This window comes from Orcinus orca, chromosome 13 (assembly GCF_937001465.1).
Source record: "Orcinus orca chromosome 13, mOrcOrc1.1, whole genome shotgun sequence".
NCBI lineage: Eukaryota > Metazoa > Chordata > Mammalia > Artiodactyla > Delphinidae > Orcinus > Orcinus orca.
The window spans coordinates 38,442,302-38,461,505 of NC_064571.1; the positions used below are offsets into that span (position 1 = coordinate 38,442,302).

General features: G+C 36.2%; 1 protein-coding gene across 1 annotated transcript in view; it reads left to right on the forward strand.

Moving 5' to 3' along the window:
- WDPCP (WD repeat containing planar cell polarity effector) overlaps positions 1-19,204 on the forward strand; it is a 274,720-nt gene that overhangs the window by 130,081 nt on the left and 125,435 nt on the right. The window contains exons 9-11 of the mRNA XM_049695803.1: positions 1,656-1,770; positions 4,030-4,163; positions 7,667-7,858. Coding sequence (XP_049551760.1) covers positions 1,656-1,770; positions 4,030-4,163; positions 7,667-7,858 — 441 coding nt within the window. The remainder of the gene's footprint in view (positions 1-1,655; positions 1,771-4,029; positions 4,164-7,666; positions 7,859-19,204) is intronic.

The window sequence follows — 19,204 nt, forward strand, 5'->3', positions numbered from 1 at the left end:
ATTGTTATATAATATAATATGTTATATTGTTATGGGGGAATTCCCTAAAAGGGAACTATCAGTGTTTGTCATCAAGGTATATGGCAGGGCTGGATGTAATTCATAATTCAGTAGAGATTAATTAATTTGTGAAGTATTTTGAAATTCTTGGAACAAATGTGCCTTCTCTTATTAGTCTCGCAGACCAATAAAGTTGATTAAATTCTCCTTTCCCCCGCCCTCCGCCCCACTTTGGGGGCATTAACATGAAATGGGCAATTCATGAAGTCATGTGGGACCCTTCAGTTTCTTTTCTGATTCATGTGCCTGGAATCTGTTAGACCGTAGGGGGGTAATGGTCTTTTTTTTTTATGAACCTGGTCCCTGATGCTGCTCATCTCTCACACATGTCACAGTATGTCTTGTCACAGAATCATCCTCTCTAGCTGGGACATGATGCTTAGGTAGGTGGGGAAGTCCCCTGTTTTGTTTAAAATCATAGTTGTCTTTAGGTTTGGCTGGCATGTTCATGATTAGTTTACTGACAATTGGTTTTTTTCTTTCTATACCATATGCTATTCCATGATTCATCTGCTTTGAGTCTGCTGCCATGAAGGTGAAACAATTTCTTCCAATGTTGATATTTCATAATCTCATAGATAACAAGCATACACATATGCATAGTCCTTTCAGAAGTTTTAAACATTTGGAGATGAATGAATTATGCTGCCACAAATGGAAAGGAGCAGTATAAAACCATAATGGTGATATCCAGACATCTTTTGTTGGGTGGTTGGGTGAACGCTAATATTAATAAAGCCTGCCTACTTTACTGTATATCTCCTTGAGAAGCTATTTCTGGTATGTGGTATTTATTTATGAATTTTTTAACATTTTACTTTAATTGCCTTGATTTACATGTATTTTAATATTTTAGACAAGATCTTTATTTGTAGAAGTGCGGTTTAAATTCCAAATAAATTGTAGGGCTTCCCTGGTGGCGCAGTGGTTGGGAGTCCACCTGCCAGTGCAGGGGACGTGGGTTCATGCCTCGGTCCGGGAGGATCCCACGTGCCGCGAAGCGGCTGGGCCCATGAGCCATGGCCGCTGGGCCTGTGCGTCCGGAGCCTGTGCTCCTCAACGGGAGAGGCCACAGCTGTGAGGGGCCCACGTACCGCAAAAAAAAAAAAAAAAAAAAAAAAAAAAAAGGTAATACTTGCTGTTAATATTGTAATGATGGCATCTTTTCTCTATTTAATGTGTAGCATTGATTATTCAAAGCTTAAGAAATCTTTTAATTTCTGATATAAATAGTAATCTTTGAAAACATTTCAGTTGAAGACACATCACATTTCTGAATGCAGTGCAAAGTAGTTTTTTCCACACGGTTATTTTATAAGTATTTAGAAGATTACACTTCTAATAAACATGGACTAAATTCAGTTTCTGCATATAGCACTAATCAGTGCCCTTATTGTGTTGCATCATTTAACCACCTGTATCTTTTTACTCAGAATGTCAGTGATTGTTTTTTGAAGAAGAAAAGCTCTTTATAATTCCATGGTGTAGATGCACATGTAAATATCTGTATAAGTTGTGCATTTGGAGAGAGATTTTTAAAAGATTCTAATTCTCAGTATATCTCCCTCCCCCTCTCCCCCTTTCCCTGGTTTTAGCTTCTCTTTGGTTCAGGTGTGCTGGTGTCCTTAAGCCTTTCCGGGCCGCAGCTGGAGAAAGTGGTGATTGACAGAAGCCTGGTGGGGAAGCTCATCTCAGACACCATCAGTGATGGTAATTACCCCCGTGTGCAAATCAATTGCCTGCATTAACAGTGGGGCAGGAGAAATAGTGTGTCAACAGGTAGACTAATTATTACCACTGGGGACTTGAAAACACAAGTAATTGCTTGTAATAGCATAGTTACAACCCCTGGGACCCATACAAGTTGTGACTAATATTTAATATCAAAGTTTTTGTCAAGTGTTAGGCTCATATCCTTGAGTATTTTTCACTCTTTGCTTAAAAAAATGTGAATGTATTTTCAAAAGAGGTGTTTATTTTTTTTTGGTGTGTTGACATTTCAGATATTTTTCATTTTCACATGAATTTTGAATAATAAATAACCCAAATTTGTCAACACAGCCACCAGTAAAAAAAACAAAAGCAAAAACAAAACCTGTGTTTTGGCTGTTAGGAAGATTCTCTGTTACCAAAGTCTGTGAATACTAACTTTTGAGAGAGTTGGGCAGTATTTATAAATATCAAAAGTCAGTGCCAAATATACTAGATAAATCTGAATCCCATTAAGTGATACCGCAATCAGTACATAATTGCTACGAAGCACATAAAAAAAGACTTTAAGCCAGTAATTGAAAAAGTAGGGTACTGACATTTATTAATTCCTAAAAGGCTCTATGCTGTGCTAACCTACGTATATCATTTAATTTAAAAAACTATTCCTTATAAGGTATAGTTATTTCCATTTTATGGGTAAGGAAATTGAAGCTGAAATACTAAGGAACATGACCACTAATGAGATACTAAGGACTAGCCCAAAAATGACTAGGTTGAGATTTGAACCCAGGTTCTGGCTGCAAAGCCCATTTTCTTTGCACTACGGTGTGCTGACTCCTGAAGTTTTAAGATTATGTTCTTTAATTCAAGGTAAAAAAAATGGTCTAAGAAACAGATTGCATTATCATTAGAGATTGAAAATTGTCAGTATCTTTAATTGAATAATCAAAGGAAAGTGTGATCTAATGGAAAGGACAGAGGTTAGATTACAGAAACCTTCCTTCTGTTGTGTGTGCTCACTAGCTATCTCTGAATAAATATCTCTGAATAAATCCTGCAGAGAAAAGCACTCTGCAGGTTGGCTATCATTAGCCATATTCCTGATAATGAAAGCTGGTGTTAAGGTTATAAGTGTGCCATTTCCTTTTCCTTATAGGATCATGGTGCTAAGCAAGCTTCCCTATGGAAGAGGTTCCATTTTCATATGTCTAATAATTGACCCCTTCATTGACACTGCAAAGAAAATAGTGGCTGTGATGATTTTGTCATATTGATTCTCCTCCATAAGAATTAAAAGGAGACTTCCAACACTATTCATGTCACTGAGATATCTTTTTTCACTTGTTTCTTTTATTTATACCACAAATGATACACTCTCATGAGACCATGATAACAATGTGATTTCTTGGCAGTTCTCCAGATTCTCCTGTAATTGTGTAGATATACTGTTGGTTACTGCTTGCACAGTCAGGGTATGGAAGTAAAGAAAAATATATAAAACATTCAATAATTTCTTTATGCTGGGAACAATATAAAACATTTCTCAAATTCCTACTATATGTTTTTATCAACAATTTTTATAACATTAACGGCCCTTTATGTAACCTATGAATATTAATTATCTACCTGTGTGCTCTAAAAATAAAGCTGTAGAAATATTTTTGCTACTCTTCATTATCAAATATTATTTTATATAATGTGTGTATTGGATATAATATGCTTTATTTCATTCAACTAGTATACCCTCAGAAAGAAGATTCATTGATGAAAAATTTTTTTAAAAATTGGTGGAGAACACGGATCTGTATCCCCTAATAGATCCAATTTATTCTCAGATGGTTTATATCATATAAACACAGGATTAAAGGCTAAGCACAAATAAAAGTGAATGTTTTTATCTTTACATTCAGATGTGAAACGGTCTTTATTTTATGCTTTTCTTAGCCCTATTCCAAATACATCTTATTTGGAGGTTGTCCCCAAACATCAGTGTATATTGAAATGGTCTTAGGAAAAAAGAAAAAGTATCAAATCCATGCATGATTAGATTGATGATTGTTGTTTATTCCCAGTATCTTTATTATCTTTGTAAAATGTCATAATGGTATTTAGGAGACTTTAGTTATTTCAATTAATATTCATTTATCTTCTGAAAATAGTTTTTTGTAACATTTCAGTGGAAGAAACTGTTAATTCTTTATTATTTTATTCCAACTTAGTATTTGCTAGTATTATCAAATCTTTTTTTTTTTTAAGCTCTTCTCACAGACAGCTTTATCATCTTATCATTTTTGGCACAAAACAAACTATGTTTTATTCAGTTTACCAAGAAGATGGGTTCTCCTGATATAAACAAAAGACTGGAAAAACTCTCAGCCTTGGATTATAAGGTAGAGATTTCATTTTATATAGTCATATTGTTAATTATTAAGGTATGCTAGAGTATCACATGAGTTGATGTTATGCTTGTTTTTATTGAATGATTCTGGATTTCAGAAAAACCAGAGTTATTATAAGATTAAGCTTGATCAACTAGAAACAGTGGCCATCCAGAGTTTTCTTTTTCACTCTCATTATGGGGGTCTAACAGTGGCATGCTTGGAGTAATTTATATAGTACTTACGGAAGTCAGAGACAGATAATAGAGGCAAGTTATACATTCGAAAATGGTTTTCTTGCTAGTGGTAGTATATACACCATTCTCATTTTCCCCTAAGACCCGGTATCATCCTTCTAGGCAAGGGTAGCTGCTCTGGCTTCCATTTCACAAGAAAAGAAAGAAAGAAGAAGGCACTTTCAAAGGTTAATAGAAATGTGTAATAAACGAAGAGTGGGAAGACTCCCCCGCCCCCCACACCCAACTCTAACTGTGGAGAAAAATGCAAAAAGAAATCTCCTTCCTGTGTTAGTATCTCTCCCTTCAGTAACTCCAGGTAATTTGTTTCCTTGTATCAGGGACCTTACATCTGTTAAGGCAGGATTTTTATTTTAAATGATGTATTTAATTTAAGTTTTGCCACATTACATTTTAACTGCTTGGAAGGCATACTCTCTGGTAGGATGAGTATCTAATACATTTTCCAGGCTGTTTCAGTTCAAGGCCTCTTTTCAGCAAGGACTTGTGTTTGCAAGATTGATCCAGCCTCTGTGACGTGGATTTGAGACAGTTCACTGGGAACGGGGCTGATATACAACTTCCTTAAACAAGATGCACACTTACACCATACCTAGAGTGTCTGTAACAAGGGCAAAGATTCTTAAAAGTCAACTTTGTGTGTGTGTTTGAAAAGTAGTATTGAACCTAACCTTTTGCCCTTTTGCATTATTTCTTATTGTGACTGAGGTGGTGGTGGTATGGGAGGATTTAATTTTATTTAGTGGAAAAATCTACTCTTATAAAAAAGATTTTTAACATGGGATAAAATACATTAAATAAGTGTTTCACTGTGGTAATAAACTAAAATTTGGTTTTGTCTGCCAACTTTGTGGAGCTTCTATAACACTTTGTATAATATTGATTCTTTTAAACTGAAAATCAGTGGTATTCATATATTTTGTTTAGTAAAAAAAATTGGTTTAGCATTCTTAATGGGGTATTATTTTCCAGAATGGCTAACTGTAGATTTACTTAAAATGTTGTTTATTTACTAATACTGGTCTTTAAAATGCACCAGTATGCATTAGCTCAAGCATTAGCTCAAGTAACTGTTTTTAATGCATTTATATAAAATTTTGTGTGACTAGTTTCTCCATCTTAGGTGTGGTGGATAATTTGGCAAAGTCTTCTCAGCTGAATGATATTAGCTCCCCGTTAATGAGAGCAGAGAGAAACTGTCAGGATGTCATCTTTTCTGATGAAAAGATGTGAAAAATAGACCGAGTATATGGGCCCTATACCTTGAATAAGGGAGTTACTTATTTGTTTATTCATTCTGCCTTTAGCTTTGAGAAATTAAGCACTCCATGAGCACTCCATGTCATTTCTTTACATTAGAGAAGTAGCCTGCTTCCCTTTGGAAAACCCATGGATTTCATTTTCTGGTTCAGTATTTTAAATATAGGTATTTAAATACTTAGTAAAAACTGCCATTTGTCCATTGGAAGGATGTTTTAAGAAACTTACTCATTTCACTTGCCTTCCTGACCATTGTGATAGAACACTGATGCCATTAATACTCATAGCAAACATGAAATTTCAGATAACATATATGATTTGCATTATGTGAGGACTGAAAGTGCCAGTTCTCATCTAGAAATTCTTAAGTAACATGTTTACATGGCAGGTAGGACATCAAAATAATGTAGCTATATTTTTAAGGACTTAGCAATTCCATTGTGGTATTTCTCTTAAGAAGATAGCTAGTTAAAATAGTGATATTGAGAGCTTAAATATAAGAATTTGCACTTCAAAGCATAAAGTACATCTGTGTTGTCTGTCATTGCCCATTTGGATTTTAAAACAAGGAAATAGTGTAGAGTACTATAATTCTGCTTTTCTTTACAGCTGTACCATAATTTAATCCTTTTAGATTGAAACAATTTTGGCAAAGAAAAATGTAGGGGAAATATCCTGAAAGTGTTGACCTTTAACGGGTTTTCCTGTCTACATTTTAAAAATCCAATTCAATTTATTTAACAGTGAAGGGACAGGGACAGTGCAAGGAGTTAAATGTTTACCATGAGAGAACAACATTGGTAATTACTTTGATTTCAGTTCCTTTTGATGTGCATTCAGAGGATGAAGAGGTCAATAATATTATGGGCATGCAAATAGAAAAGGGTTCCTTTTGACCATATTAAAAAAAAATAGAGGATTATTAAAGCATTAACCTTGATTTTAATGGCCTTGGTTGAGTGGTGAGATCACAATTTGGATGAGCCTGATTATTTACTAAATACAATACATAAATGCAACGGGTTCTTAACACCCATTGCACTCTGGCATTATCGCATTACTGCCATCCTTTGTTGCCTTGCAGACAGGAATATGAAAGCAATCTGTCATGTAGTGAGACTGGCTCCAGAAGCATTTCTCTGATAAGAAGACCCCCTGCCCTTTGCTAGTGTCTGGTCCAGTAGGCTTAGCCATGCGCTTAATCCCCAGAAAGTGGTTCGATTATTGCTGACCAGCAATGGCAAGATAGTTTTTTTTTTTTTTTTGGCTTCCAAGCTATCAACCTTCCATTAATTCCTTAAGCAGAAATACGGTGCAATCTATATTTCCTTGGCATGTGTCACCCAGATGGTGCCGTGCTTATGTTTTCAAATAACCATGTTCCAAAATAACATAGTTTGAATAATAAATTCTACAAATCCGTCCTAAGAAAGAAAAGCATAATTCTCAGAAGCTGCATAAACTTTTATGCAGCATGATGCTGTGACTTATCCCTTTATGCAGAATTTTTGTGTATGTGTCTCATATATTCTTTAAAGTGATATTTGCCTCAAGTTGTTTTTCCTTTTATTGTTGTCAGTCATTCAGTCATTGTTAACATGTTATGTCTTAAACAGTAGTCAGACACTCTTGGTCAGCAGTACTGAACTTGTCATTTAATATAGCCGGTCTTAAATCCTATGTGTAGGTCGATACTGTCAAGCAACCATGACTGTACATTTTGGTATTGATTGGGATTGCTATGGCCAATTCCTCCCTAACTCACATTTCTCCTTTTCCTTTCCTCTGCTAAAAATGGGGAGAATTTTGAACATATGTCTTTTTTATATATGTGTCAAAAGAATTTGGTAAATTCTGACACCTCCTTAAGCACATGTTTAACATGCATATTTACTTGCATTTATCTACATTTACAGATGCTTTAATTTTTGCAATACTTTGAGGATTTTGCATTTTAAAAATGATCCTTGTCTGCTTTTTTTTTTTTTTAACCATTAGATTTCCTATTATGAAATCCCTGGCCCAGTAAACAGGACAACACAGCGTCGTCTAGCTATCAATTGTGTTCAAGATATAGTTGTTTGCTGGTGGCCACTGGTCAGTGATGATGCTTGGCCTTGGGCCCCCATTACTTCTGAGAAAGACAGAGCCAATCTGCTGCTCCTGGGTTATGCTCAAGGAAGACTGGAGGTAAATCTAAAGCAAATCTATACATTTTATTGAAGAGAAAATAAAGTAGGATTATTAGTTTTCTATTCTGAAATAAGTGTGAATACTTTTAAAAACATGTAATTTATTTTCCGAATGTTCAACAAAGGCAATTACATATGAAATGGGATCCCTTAAAGTATCACATCTGGAGGATACACAGTTTCAGGACTTGCCTGAATAGCATAGTGATTAATAGCACAAGCTTCTGGGTTCAAATCCAAGCTTTGCCACTACGTAGCTCTCTGTCCTTGAGCAGATTACTAACCTCTATGGTTTCATTATTTGAAAAATAAAGTTAACGAAGATGAATGAGATAATACATGCATTTAGAGCAATAACTACATATATTAAACTCTCAATTATTATTGTGATTCTTGTCATTATCATTATTAGTACTGTCATTACTGTTTGCTCATGATTTCATGCCTATCGAAGCTATGTTATCAATCACCTTCTTTAAACTTTAGTTAGGTAGCAAACATTAGTCAAATGCCTATTTTCTGCAAGACTGTGGTGCCAAACCATGGCTGGGGCAAGGATTTGTAAGGAGGGCTTTAGGAGAGCAGCCTTCTCAGTCTAGTTTCCTGCCTGGGACAGGAGCACAAAAAGGGTTAATCTAAGAGGTGCAGACAAGATCTTGCCCTATCTATTCCTGACAGTGGTTCTCCATCATCATTCATTATCACGAACCTATGGCTATTTTCACCTTGCATCAGTACTTTGAGTATGAAATTCTGTTTCTTTTTTTATGTAATTTTAAAAAAAGCAACCTCCTCCAACCTGTTTTTTTTAATGTTTTGGCTTGGGTAAAATAGTATGTTCCTGTATTTTCTCTAAATCCATTATCTTTTAGGCTTTAAGTTTTTTAATTTTTCAGAATTAGTATTCTGAGATACAATGAACAAGTACAAGTTTTCTCTATCTCTACCTACCTCTTCTGGTTTTATAAATTTACAGGCTATCTTTTAAGACTGAAGAGTCCTTTTTAACTAATTATTTTACCTTTTTCTGGAACTTTTCCAATTTGTTGTAGTAACTAATACCAGTTGTAATGCTTCAGGTATGGATTTTGTGAGGATAAAGAAGTGCTTTATTCCTGTTCAGTTCCTGTCATGCCCACCATTTTATTGATCTTGGGTCCAGAAGCTAACTGAATAAAAGACTTAATCAAAATGACTTAATATAATAAAGCCAACTAGAATTCTTTTAAATGTTCTGTTTTATAATAAAAGTAAAAATAATATAAATCAGCCTTTAGTTTTACATTACACAAATTACCTTTATTTGAAATGAGTTTATTACCTGAAATTAGGACTGTTCAAAAAGGGTATACGTATGGTCTATGTACTTCATCTCCTGGTGTCATCTAGTTTATGGACTTTGGAGTTGGATAAACCTCGGTTTGCCTGTTGGTTGACCATATACTGTGTGACTTTAATCAAATTTACTTCCTGTCAGCTTCTGCCTGCTTTTAACTAATACTATGTTCTTTGGCCTTGGGTAGATCACCTACCCTCTCTGACTGTAGTTTTCTAATTTTTAAAATGATGGATTTAAACCACATAGGTCCTGGGCAGCTCAAAAACGTGCACATCTGGATTCTGAAGCACAGGTCTGATTTAGCCATTGCGTGTTCAAACGCCTTCAGTAGATTTTGAAACTAAACTTAGCCTCGGCACTGAAAAGGTCCCCCTGACTGGCCCTGACTTACCTTTCCAATGTTATTTCTTTATACAAATCTATGTTCTAGCCAAATGGTTTACTGCTTCTTTATTTCCCACCTCCTGTCTGTACAAATTACTGGTATTTCTACCTGAAAGGCCCTTCCCTCTCTCTTTTCACATCATTCATCAACTACTGAGCATGACCATGGAGTAAGCACTGTATTTCATGCCAGGGGATATAAATACAAAACTATCCCTGCCCGCAAGGATCTTAGTGTCTACAATGAGAGACAAATACGAAAACATGTGAGTACACTAAAGTGTTAAATAATGCTGTGGATAGAGTATGTGTAAGCTGTAGAGGAGCCAGTGGGGAATGATTGTTTCTACCTAGAGAGATAATAAGGGGGGAACTTTAAAGAGATATACAATTTGCTCAAGGTTGGTACACAATTTTACTTTTTTTTTTTTTTTTTTTGCGGTACGCGGGCCTCTCACTGCCGTGGCCTCTCCCGTCGCGGAGCACAGACTCCGGATGTGCAGGCCCAGCAGCAATGGCTCACAGGCCCAACCGCTCCGCAGCATGCGGGATCCTCCCGGACCAGGGCACGAACCTGCGCCCCCTGCACTGGCAGGCAGACTCCCAACCACTGCACCACCAGGGAAGCCCACAATTTTACTTTTTTTACTATCCTTTCTAAGTTTCATATCAAAGTTGTACTACCCCTATAGAGTGATTTGACTAGCTTTTCTCTTTTCTCCTCTCTGAACTAGTCCCAAAAGGAATTATATGATACTTGAATGTTTGGTAAAACTCATATAGAACTGCCTGGGTGTGCTGTCTTTCAAGGAAGGTAGATTTTTTATAATTGATTCCATTTTTCGAGGGTTGTTTGTTTTTCGGGAATTCTATCTTTTCCTTGAGTCATTTTCCTTAATTTGTATTTTTTGGAAAATTATCCATCTTATTTAAGTATTTGAATAGATTTTCATGAAGTTGTATATAATACTTGCACCTGATTTTTAATTGTTCACCACTGACTGCATAGCTAATTTTTTGATCATAATATATTAAGATATATAATTCATTTTTTCTGACAAGTAGCTTTTGTCTTGAATTTGGCTCTTTCAATCAGTCTATCAAAATTAAACGGTTAGAGCTTCCCTGGTGGCACAGTGGTTGAGAGTCCGCCTGCCGATGCAGGGGACACGGGTTCGTGCCCCAGTCCGGGAGGATCACACATGCCGCGGAGCGGCTGGGCCTGTGAGCCATGGCTGCTGGGACTGTGCGTCCAGAGCCTATGCTCCACAACGGGAGAGGCCACAACAGTGAGAGCCCGCGTACCGCAAAAAAAAAAAAAAAAAAAAAAAAAAAAAAATTGTTAGGAAAATTTGTAAAGATTTCTTTTTCAGAACCTCACGTGAACTTCTATATGCAAAAGGTGAATGGCTTTTGGAAGAAATGTCTGGGGAAATAATTGTTTCTTTGTGTGTGTGTGAAGACATAATCTTTAACTGTGAATTGTAGCACATTATTTAGGGTAACATGAACTAAAACCACTAGTCTATAAAAGTAATATTCAGGCATATGTCTTTAAATATTTTTTCACTAGCGACCAATAGACTCCTTGAGCTAATCCTTAGAATAAGAGATACGATATACTCTTAAACCCTAAAACTCAGACTAAAAAACTAGCAGCCTCATAGAGAAGAAATTTAATCTTTGCATCTATTAAATGATAGAACTTAAAAAAAATAATTTCCCACCCAATTTCAATCAGAAAAGATAGTAAGCTTTTATTTGGACAATGGCAAGATCCTAGAGTAGTGGTTCTTAGCCTTGGCAACACATTACAGTCACCTGCAGAGCTTTTACAAAGGAGCCCACCCAGACCAGTTATATCAGAATCTCCAGAGGGGTAGGAGGCATCAGTATTCTCTTACAGGTTCCCTAGGTGATTCTCATGTGCATCCAAGTTGAGATCCACTGCTTTACAGCAGACTGGAAAAAAATTTTTAAGCCATCTTTTTTGCATAACAGACCATGGAAAGGATAAAGCCCACATACTGAACCAAATGAGAGTGTTAACAGTAAATTCCAAGTAGAAAATTGGCTTACCAAGCAGCAAAAAAAAAAGAAAACAAAGGAAACATAGAAGTAAGCTCTCTGTGACTGAATTATCTGTCTTTCAGAGGAGGAACATTTCTTAATTTATTTTATGGATATTAGAAAACTGCTGGTCTAATTTCACACTGCAGAGCTCTAAACAACAGTACATATCTTAATTAGAAGCACAGAACAGAGAGATTTATGTAGTTTAGGGGAAAAAAATTTGTTTTGAAAAATATACAATAGTATGAAGAAAAAGAAATTTTTTATCAGTACGATTCACTTAAAAATAGTTTTTAATGGTGTTTGTATGGATTATTGTACATAACATGGTAGTCATTTTTACTTAAATTCCTCACACTCTTTATACTTAAATTTGGAAAAGGTGATTACCGTCATCATAGAACTATTTAATTCATTAACTTTGTCAAAAATGTGGTGACAACACAACTTACTCTTTCCTTACCTTTGTATTCAAGCAGATGTTTTAGCTTTTCAGCTGTATGGATTTGTTAATGCTTTCTGAGTATGGCAGTAATTTCAAGATATCTTACTCAGAAAAGGTCACTTGAATTTGTTTAACCAAATTAATCAAAAACACATAAGCAGAGCTATTAAACCTTAAAACCTGTTGTCAGGGCTAGGGAAATACAACCTCACAAAGGTAAGTTTTTTCCCATAAAAATTAAAAACTAATTTTGCAGTGATTTAGAGGAGCAGCCAACTGATGGGAAAGTCAAAATGTGACCAACTTTTAATATAGTATAATTTGATAAAAGAAGTATTCAGAAAGCATTATAAATGCATTCAACTGAAAAGCCAAAATATTTAAAAGACATCTCTTCCAAAGAAATGTATGAACTGTGTTAGCTTTCAACCAGATAACCAAGATTTTTTATTTTAGGGATGATTTTTTTTAAAAATCTCTTTATTTTAAAGCACACTAAGGAAAACCACAGAGACTAAATATATAGTTTAATGAGCTTTTAGTAAGGAAACACCCCTGAACCGCACTCAGGTCAAGAAATAGAACTTTGCCAGGCACCAGCAATAGCGCCACGTACTCTGTTTTGATCTCAACCCTTTCCTGGTGCCCCAAAGTAATCTCTATTGTGACTTTTACACATTTTCTCATATAGTTTTTATCACCTAAATGTGCATCCTGCAAAACTGTAGTTTAATATTATCTATTTAAAACAAGTTAATGTGTCTTTTAACTCTCTTTTAATCTGCAAGTTCCCACTCCATCCCTTTTTTTTAAATTAAAATTTATCTGTTGAAACTGCAGTGTCCCACAGTCTGGATTTTGTTGTTCCATCATCATGGTGTGGTTCAACAAGTTTCTTTGTCTTTTGAAAATTCTGCAAGTTAGTAGTCAGTTTTGTCAAGACTGTGTGCAAAGGAGTGCTTTTTAATCAGAAGGCACATAATGTCAGGTTCTCTTTCTCTCTTTTGGTTGTCTCTCTTTTTTGATTTTAGCAGCTATTGATGCTTAATGCCTAGATCCAGTAATTCATGACGGTTGCAAAATGGTGATATCTAATGATATTATTTTTTTTATTAATTGTGATATTTTTATAATGAGACACTTCTACTCATCTCCTACTTGTTTTCCCAGTGGCTGGATTCATATAGTATAATCAGGATAAGCATCTGTTTCTTTTATTTACTAGTTTTCAAGATTGAATTGGTTCCCTATCACTCCCTGAAGGTAACCAATTAGTTTTTGTTTTTTTAATAGCATTATTAATTCATGGATTTAAACATACTTGACTTAATGGGTTTCATAAATTGTAATTGTTATCCTTTTGAAAGCTCAGATTCTTAACTTTGGGCAGTGGGAGCCTCGTCAAGTTGGCTCCTCTTCTTGTCATGACCTCAGTAGTCTTGGGTAGCTTCCCTCTGTCTGGTGTAACAATACGGTCCATGCTTTCTTGTACATTTCCTGCTGCAAACCTGGAATTATCGGTTTCTTCAATAAGGTCTGGTTTCTGAATCACTGAAGAAATCAAAGAGCAAATCAAAAAATGAAATGAGACATTTTTTGAGGCAAATGAAAAAGAAAATACGATGATCTAAAACCTATGGGATGCAGCAAAAGCAGTTCTAAGAGGGAAATTTATAGCGATACAAGCTTGCCGCAGGAAACCAGAAAGATCTCAAGTAAACAACCAAACTTTACTCCTAAAGCAAGTAGAGAAAGAACAAAAAAACCCAAAGTTAGTAGAAGGAAAGAAATCATAAAGGTCAGGGCAAAAATAAATGAAATAGAGACTATAAAAAAAAGAAAAGATCAATGACACTAAAAGCTAGTTCTTTGAAATGATATGCAAAACTGATAAACCTTTAGACAGACTCATCAAGAAAAAAAGGGAGATGGTCCAAATCAATAAAATCAGAAACGAAAAAGGAGAAGTTATAATAGACACCACAGAAACACAAAGGATCATAAGAGACTACTATGAAGAACTACATGCCAATAAACTGGTACATTATAGAAGAAATGGACAAATTCTTAGAAAGGTACAATCTCTCAAGACTAAACCAGAAAGAAATAGAAAATATGAACAGACCAATTACCAGTACTGAAATCGAATCCGTAATTTTAAAACTCCCAACAAACAAAAGTCCAGGGCCAGATGGCTTCATAGGTGAATTCTACCAAACATTTAGAGAAGAGTTAACACCTATCATCCTGAAACTATTCTAAAATATTGCAGAGGACAGAACACTTCCGAACCTTTTCTATGAGGCCACCATCACCCTGTTACCGAAACCAAAGATATCATGAAGAGAATTACAGGCCAGTTCTATGTTCACTGATGAACATAGATGCAGAAATCCTCAACAAAATACTAGCAAACTGACTCCAACAATACATTAAAAGGATCATACACCTTGAGCAAGTGGAATTTATCCCAGGGATGCAAGGATTTTTCAGTATTCACAAATCAATCAGCGTGATACACCACATTACCAAATTGAAGAATAAAAACAATATGATCATCTCAATAGATGCAGAAAAAGCTTTTGATAAAAACTCTTCAGGAAGTGGATATGGAGGGAACATACCTTAGCGTAATAAGAGCCATATATGACAAACGCACAGCTAACATCCTACTCAATGGCGAAATTCTGAAAGCATTCCTTCTAAGATCAGGAACAAGACAAGGATGCCCACTCGGTCCACTTTTATTCAACATAGTTTTGGAAGTCCTAGCCACAGCAATCAGAGAAGAAAAAGAAAAGGGATACAAATTGGAAAAGAAGAAGTAAAACTGTCACTGTTTGCAGATGATATGATACTATACATAGAAAAATACTAAAGATGCTACCAGAAAACTAGTAGAGCACACCAATGAATTCGGTAAACTTGCAGGATAAAAAATTAATACACAGAAATCTCTTGCATTCCTATATACTAACAAAAGATCAGAAGGAGAAATTAAGGAAGCAGTATCATTTATCATCACATAAAAAAAATAAAATACCTAGGAATAAACCTATCTAAGGAGGCAAAAAACCTGTACTTAGAAAACTTTAAGATACTGATGAAAGAAATCAAAGATGACACAAACAGATGGAGAGATATACCATGTTCTTGGGTTGGAAGAATCAACATTGTCAAAATGAGTGTAGTACCCAAAGTAATCTACAGTTTCAACACAATCCCTGTCAAATTACCAATAGCATTTTTCACAGAATTAGAACAAAAAATTTTTACAATTTGTATGGAAACACAAAAAAATACGAATAGCCAAAACAATCTTGAGAAAGAAAAGCAGAGCTGGAGGAATCAGGCTCCCTGACTTCAGACTACAAAGCTACAGTAGTCAAAACAGTATGGTGCTGGCACAAAAACAGACATATAGATCAATGGAACAGAATAGAACGTCCAGAGATAAGCCCACCCACCTATGGCCACCTAATCTATGACAAAGCAGGCAAGGATATACAATAGAGGAAAGAAAGTCTCTTCAGTAAGTGGTGCTAGGAAAACTAGACAGCTACATTGAAAAGAATGAAATTAGAACACTTTCTAACAGCATACACACACACACACACACACACACACACACACACACACACACCTCAAAATGGACTAAAGTCCTAAATGTAAGACTGGACACTATAAAACTCTTAGAGAAAAACATAGGCAGAGCACTCTTTGACATAAATCGCAGCAATATCCTTTTGGATCCACTTCCTAGAGCAATGAATGTAAAAACAAAAATAAACAAGTGGCACCTAATTAAACTTAAAAGATTCTGCATAGCAAAGGAAACCATTAAAAAAATGAAAATACAACCAGCGTACTGGGATAAAATATTTGCACACAATGCTACCGGCAAGGGATAAATTTCCAAATTATACAAACAGCTCATTCATACAGTTTAATATCAAGAAAACAACCCAATCAAAAAATGAGCAGAAGACCTAAATAGATATTTCTCCAAAGAAGACATACAGATGGCCAATAGACACATGAAAAGATACCCAACATCACTAGTTATTAGAGAAATGCAAATGAAAACTACAATGAGGTGTGACGTTACACCAGTCAGAATGGCCATCATCAAAAAATCTATAAACAATAAATGCTGGAGAGGGTGTGGAGAAAAGGGAACTGTCCTGCACTGTTGCTGGGAATATAAATTGATACAGCCACTATGGAGAACAGTATGGAGGTTCCTTAAAAAACTAGAGTTAGCATATGATCTTGAAATTCTACTACTGGTTACATCCAGAGAAAACTAATTTGAAAAGATACGTGTACCCCAATGTTCACAAGAGCGCTGTTTACAATTGCTAAGACATGGAAGCTACCTAAGTGACCATCGACAGATGAATGGATAAACAAGTTGTGGTATATATATATATATGTATGTATTTGTGTTTATATATATATAATGAAATATTATTCAGCCATAAAAAGGAATGAAACCATTTGCAACAATGTGGAGAGACTCGGATAGACCTAGAGAATAGTGTGCTTAGTGGAATAAGTCAGACAAAGAGAGACAATACTCTATATTAACACTAAAATTGGAATCTAATAAATAAAACAGATTAATATTACAAAACAGAAGCAGACTTACAGATACAGAAAACAAACTAGTGGTTACCAGTGAGGAGAGGGATGGGGGAAGGGCAAAATAGGAGTAGGGTATTAAGAAATAGGGAAATGCAGCCATTATTTCGTAATAACTTTAAATGGAGTCTAATCTATAAAAATATTGAATCACAAATATAATATTGTTAATCAGCTATACTTCAATAAATATATAGTGTTACATTTCTTTTTTTAATCAGAATTTGGTATTAAATCTGACCTTTGCTAGCTTTTTAGAGATATCAGGGATTGGCAGTGGAGGAGAAGGAGTATAAGGGGTCCATGGTCTTACTTCCCTTTTAACCCCTTTCTCTTGGTGAAACTACAGAGCCTATTGGGAAGAGTCTTACATACTTTTGGAACTGAGGAAGCCTGGGACCCTTCTTCCTGCACCTTGGGGCTAACCTGTTCTATGCCAAGACTGCTGTCTTGCTTGGCCCCTCCTTTTAGGCTGTCCCTGTGTGAGTTCAGGTCCTATTCAGCGTCACCTGGCCTCCCAGTTTTCTGCCCTAGGGCTTCCTTTACAAATCTCTAAGCTTTCTGAAAGTATGATAATTCAACCACCATTATAGTGTGATGTTTTTTAAAATTTTTATATATTTTTTAAAAAGCTCTTACCAGCATAGTTTTTGGCTAGCTGCCTACACAGCATACACAAAAAAGTGTAAAATAGATGAGACAGTTTATTTTTTTAAGCTTATAGTCAAAATGATGACATATGATCAAAAATTAGAAGTAAATAAAAGGCCAAACGAATGTCACACATTGGCCAAGTTGGAGTGGGGAAGAGGGTATGGAAGTGAGATCTAAGGAAGGAAGGATGCTGCCCAGCTGGAAGAAATTCAGAAACTGAAATAGCATTTGATCTAATTCTTCAAGAGTGAGTATTGTTGGTAGGAAATACTGAGTCTGTGTGGGTGAAGAGTGTGGATTTCAAGTAAATCAGTGGTCCCCAACCTTTCTGGCACCAGGGACGGGTTTCATGGAAAACAGTATTTCCATGGACCAGATGGGGGGGTGGTGTGGGGATAGTTTTGGGATGATTCAAGAGCATTACCTTTATTGTGCACTTATTTCTATTATTTCTATTATTATTACATTGTAGTATATAATGAAATATTATACAACTCACCATAATGCAGAATCAGTGGGAGCCCTGAGCTTGTTTTCCTGCAACTAGATGGTCCCATCTGGGGGTGATGGGAGACAGTGACACACGAAGTGTGTTGCTATGTCCAGGCTACTCCGTAATCTCGTTTTGGTTGCTGTCACTGCAGAAAACCCTGCTTCACAAAGACAGGATGTTAGAAATGGAAGCAGGCTTTTCAGTGCTTTTGTGGTAATCAGGCTATCCCACCTTGACTTTAATCCAGAACGTATGGAGATTTGAAGTTGTCTCAAACATACTTTTAAGGCCGCCATCATTTGCGATCTCAAGTAGTTGATCCTCTTCTAGCACGGACAAGGTCAGTTCACCTGGCTTATTCACAAATGGGTCAAGGATCCATTCCTGCCCAGTTCGGGGGTCTTGTGTGGTTGGGAAGTAATGCTCAAACTCTTTGGAAAGCTGAGATAGGTGATCATGCACCAGCTGGGACAAAGAAGTCCCTGGGCTCCGTCTCTTTCCAAATCTCTGCTAATGCTTGAAACATGTGAAAAATCCCAGTGTTCACTCGTTGCCCCCATAAATCCAGTTTGGCTTTGAATGCAGCCACATTATCTGCAGACTTGAATACAGTTGTCATTCTCCCCTGAAGTGACAGATTGAGTTTGTTGAGCAGGTTGAATATGCCACACAAGTAAGCAAGTTTTGCGACCCATTCTGTGTCACTAAAATGTGCTGCCAGTGGTGACTGTTTTTCTAAAAGAAATCTCTGGAGCGGCTCTCATAACTCAGAAACTCTGGCCAGTGATCTACCCTTAGAAGCCGTCTCACTTCTGTGTATGAGAGAAGACGTGTGCTCTGCATCCATCTCCTCACAGAGCTGCACGAACAGACGTGGGTTAAGGGCATGTACTTTAACGTGGTTGATAATTTTAATCACATCCTGCAAAACGTTGTTAAGTTCAGGTGACGTTTTCCAGCTAGCCAGCATTTCTCTATGGATGACACAGTGCGTAGACTCACATTCAGAAGTGACCTCTTTGACCCGAGTAGTGAAACCAGAAAGCCGTCCAGTCATGGCAGCTGCTCCGTCCGTGCATATACCGACACAAAATGACCAATTCAGTTTTCCTGATATGTAATCATTCAAAGACTTGAATAGTTCTGCCGCTGTGGTATTGGTTGGCAACAAAAGTGCACATCGCATATTCTCATGCACATCCTCCTGAAAAATATATTGCACAAAAACAAGCATTGTTGTCTTGTCAACATCGGTAGACTCATCAACCTGGATTGCGTACCACAGTGACTCATTACTCCTCTCTAACAATTG